Source organism: Lucilia sericata, unplaced genomic scaffold (genome assembly GCF_015586225.1).
Source record: "Lucilia sericata isolate MDLA Ls3-8-SP2 unplaced genomic scaffold, ASM1558622v1 Contig000259F_arrow, whole genome shotgun sequence".
In the NCBI taxonomy this organism is placed as follows: domain Eukaryota; kingdom Metazoa; phylum Arthropoda; class Insecta; order Diptera; family Calliphoridae; genus Lucilia; species Lucilia sericata.
The window spans coordinates 118,468-121,142 of NW_023994284.1; the positions used below are offsets into that span (position 1 = coordinate 118,468).

Here is a 2,675-nt window from a genome sequence, read left to right on the forward strand (position 1 = left end):
AAGTTATGTTTTAAACAAAAGCACAAATTTGCTTAAACTTCAACAAGAAATAGCGAAGATTATGATTTGTAACATAATATTGTTACATTTTATATATTTTAAAATAATATTAAAGCAATTTTTTATATAAAATAATAGTAATTAAAACCACCCTTAGGTTTTCTATTATAGTTTTCCGAAATGTGAAAATATATTTCAGAATAATCACCCTTTTGTTTCATTGAAATTGTCACACACTGTATTGGTTTAGCTAACAAAAACTACCTGCTTTAACTCCCTTTAAGAGTGTGAGAGAGTAATTATGTTAAAGAGTTGCAAAGGGTGTTCTAACTCTCTCTCTCTTCCACCCTTTACTCCCTTACAGGTAGAAAAGAGAGGGGAATAGGTTAATTATTTCTAAGGGTGATGGATGTAGTAAGTGCCTGTCAATGAAAATTTGCAACGCAAGCGTAGGTGTGTATGAGAGAGTGAGTAACAGAGTGTGTGTGCGTGTGCATTAGAAGAGAAAATGCTTCAAACTTGAGTATATAAGCTGGTCCCGATTGCATTTCAAAATCAGTACACACTGAACATTGTTCAATACAACAACTTAGCATAATACAACAAATTATCTATTACAATTTTTCTAAACAAAATTTTCAATTTTTTACCAAAAATTGTAACGAAAATTTTTCACGCTCTCTAAAACATTAAAGGATTATTATATATACAAGCAACGAATAAACTCAAAACCTAAATATTTGGATTATTTACTTTTGAAATAACAACAAAAACTTATAACACAACATGATGATTCACGAAAAATTAATGTCTGGTCAATTCCTACTGGATTTGAAAAATGGTTAGTATTTGCTCTCTCTTGAAAAACAACAATAATTAACATTAAAGCAAGAAAATACATACTCTCTTTAACGATCTTGCTTCTCTCTCTATCTTTATTAAACAATTTTACTAATTTCCTATTCTCTTTCTTGTTTCCTTTCTAGATCGCTCTGGTTTATTACAAGCTGCTGCTGTGGCTCATCATCAGCAACAACCTTTGCATCATTTACAGCCTCCTTCACCCCCTATGCCTGCTTTGGATATTTACTCCGCCTATGCCTATCAGCAGCAATTGCAACAACAGCTTTTGAACTCTGCTGTGGCTCCTCATCATATGCCCGCCGCCAATCCTGCTCCTGCTCATACCACCGCAGAAGTTCTTGATCTTTCTAGACGTGATTCGGTAGAAACACCACGCAAAACTCCATCTCCCTATCACACTAACTCTAGCTTTGGCACTGGTTCTCCAGCTGGTTCTCCCAATGGTTTTATGGCACAACAACAGCAACCACAACATAACTCAACCGCCTCTCTCTTGCCCGCCAATCTTCTATATGCTGCCCAGGCCCAACAACAAGCTCAAAATCTCAATAATTTGCAAATTCCTGCCAACTTGGCTGCTTTATATCCTGGTCTTTACTATCCTGCTGCTGTTAAGCAAGAACCCATGTCCACCACACCACCACCAAGCTCATTACCTGCCGCACAGCCAGCTCCTGCCTTAGCTAACAATAATCTCTTGCAAACCTTTGCTGCTGCCGCTGCTGCTTCTTCACTTAAACATGATCTTCCAGAGCCTCATTCTCCTCAGCAAGCTCAAACTTCCACCAACACCTCCGCCACCACACCCACCAGCAGCACCAGCAATTTATGCTCACAAGATCCTAAAAACACTAGACCCTTCAAAGCCTTCCCTAGAGATCCTCTTGTAATAGCAGCCAATTTTGCTGCCACTGATGTCCTACTCGACAATCCTCGTGTTGAACGTTATACTGAATACCGTAAACGTGTCTTGGAACAAATTCGCACTTCCAATGGTGGTTCCCGCACGGTAACCAATCCCAAAATGCGCCGCACCAACTCAGCCTCGGGTAGTATACATGAGGGTTCCTCCAGCAATAACAGTGAAAATGATGAACGCCATCACGAAGAGTCCAGTGATTGTGATTCCAATTCTGGACAAGATTCACAAAATGCTGTCAGCTCTTCTAAATCACAAGAAAACTCTTCCAACAACAACGCCGTTACCGGTTCCGGTGGCATGGTTAAAGATGCTGCCTACTATGAACGCCGTCGCAAGAATAATGCCGCCGCCAAGAAGTCTCGTGATCGTCGCCGCATCAAGGAGGATGAGATTGCCATTCGTGCTGCCTATTTGGAAAGACAAAACATTGAACTCTTGTGTCAAATTGATGCTCTTAAGGCTCAATTGGCTGCCTTGACTTCCAAAATGTCTTAAGTTTTCTCGTAAAACGAACGCTCCTCCTCATCCTCCTTCGTTTGCGTTGAACGCTGTTTGAAGCTTATCTGTGACATAATTTACTCTAGACTTTATTAGTAGTAGTATATATAGTAAAAAATCTTTAGCTGTAGACCGGTGGACTGACTAAAACACTGTTTGTTTGTATAGAAAATAATAGTTTAAACAAATTTTACAAAATGTTTAGTTTTAAGTTTTAAATAGTATAAGTTTTATATAGAATTTTATAAATTACTATTAATAAAAATTTTAAAAAATTAAAAAAATATATATTTTTGTTTTATTATTTTTTATAAAAATTCTAAATTTTTAAAGAACTTAATGAAATTGTTTTAAATCTATATTTCATTTACAACTTTCTTATTCAAAAACA

General features: G+C 37.0%; 1 protein-coding gene across 1 annotated transcript; it reads left to right on the forward strand.

The window, feature by feature from the left end:
- Nucleotides 1-718: 718 nt before the first annotated feature.
- Nucleotides 719-2,345, forward strand: LOC119602871 (protein giant). The gene is made up of 2 exons (XM_037954646.1): nt 719-841; nt 987-2,345. Exons 1-2 carry the CDS (start codon nt 787-789, stop codon nt 2,279-2,281), a joined length of 1,350 nt encoding a protein of 449 aa, XP_037810574.1. The 5' UTR covers nt 719-786; the 3' UTR covers nt 2,282-2,345.
- The last annotated feature ends 330 nt before the right edge of the window (nt 2,346-2,675 follow it).

Bases quoted from the DNA above. Each gene is read 5' to 3' on its own strand.
- LOC119602871 (XM_037954646.1), top strand. From the start codon at position 787: ATGATGATTCACGAAAAATTAATGTCTGGTCAATTCCTACTGGATTTG. The intron at 842-986 runs GTTAGTATTTGC...TTTCCTTTCTAG, and splicing joins CCTACTGGATTTGAAAAATG to ATCGCTCTGGTTTATTACAA.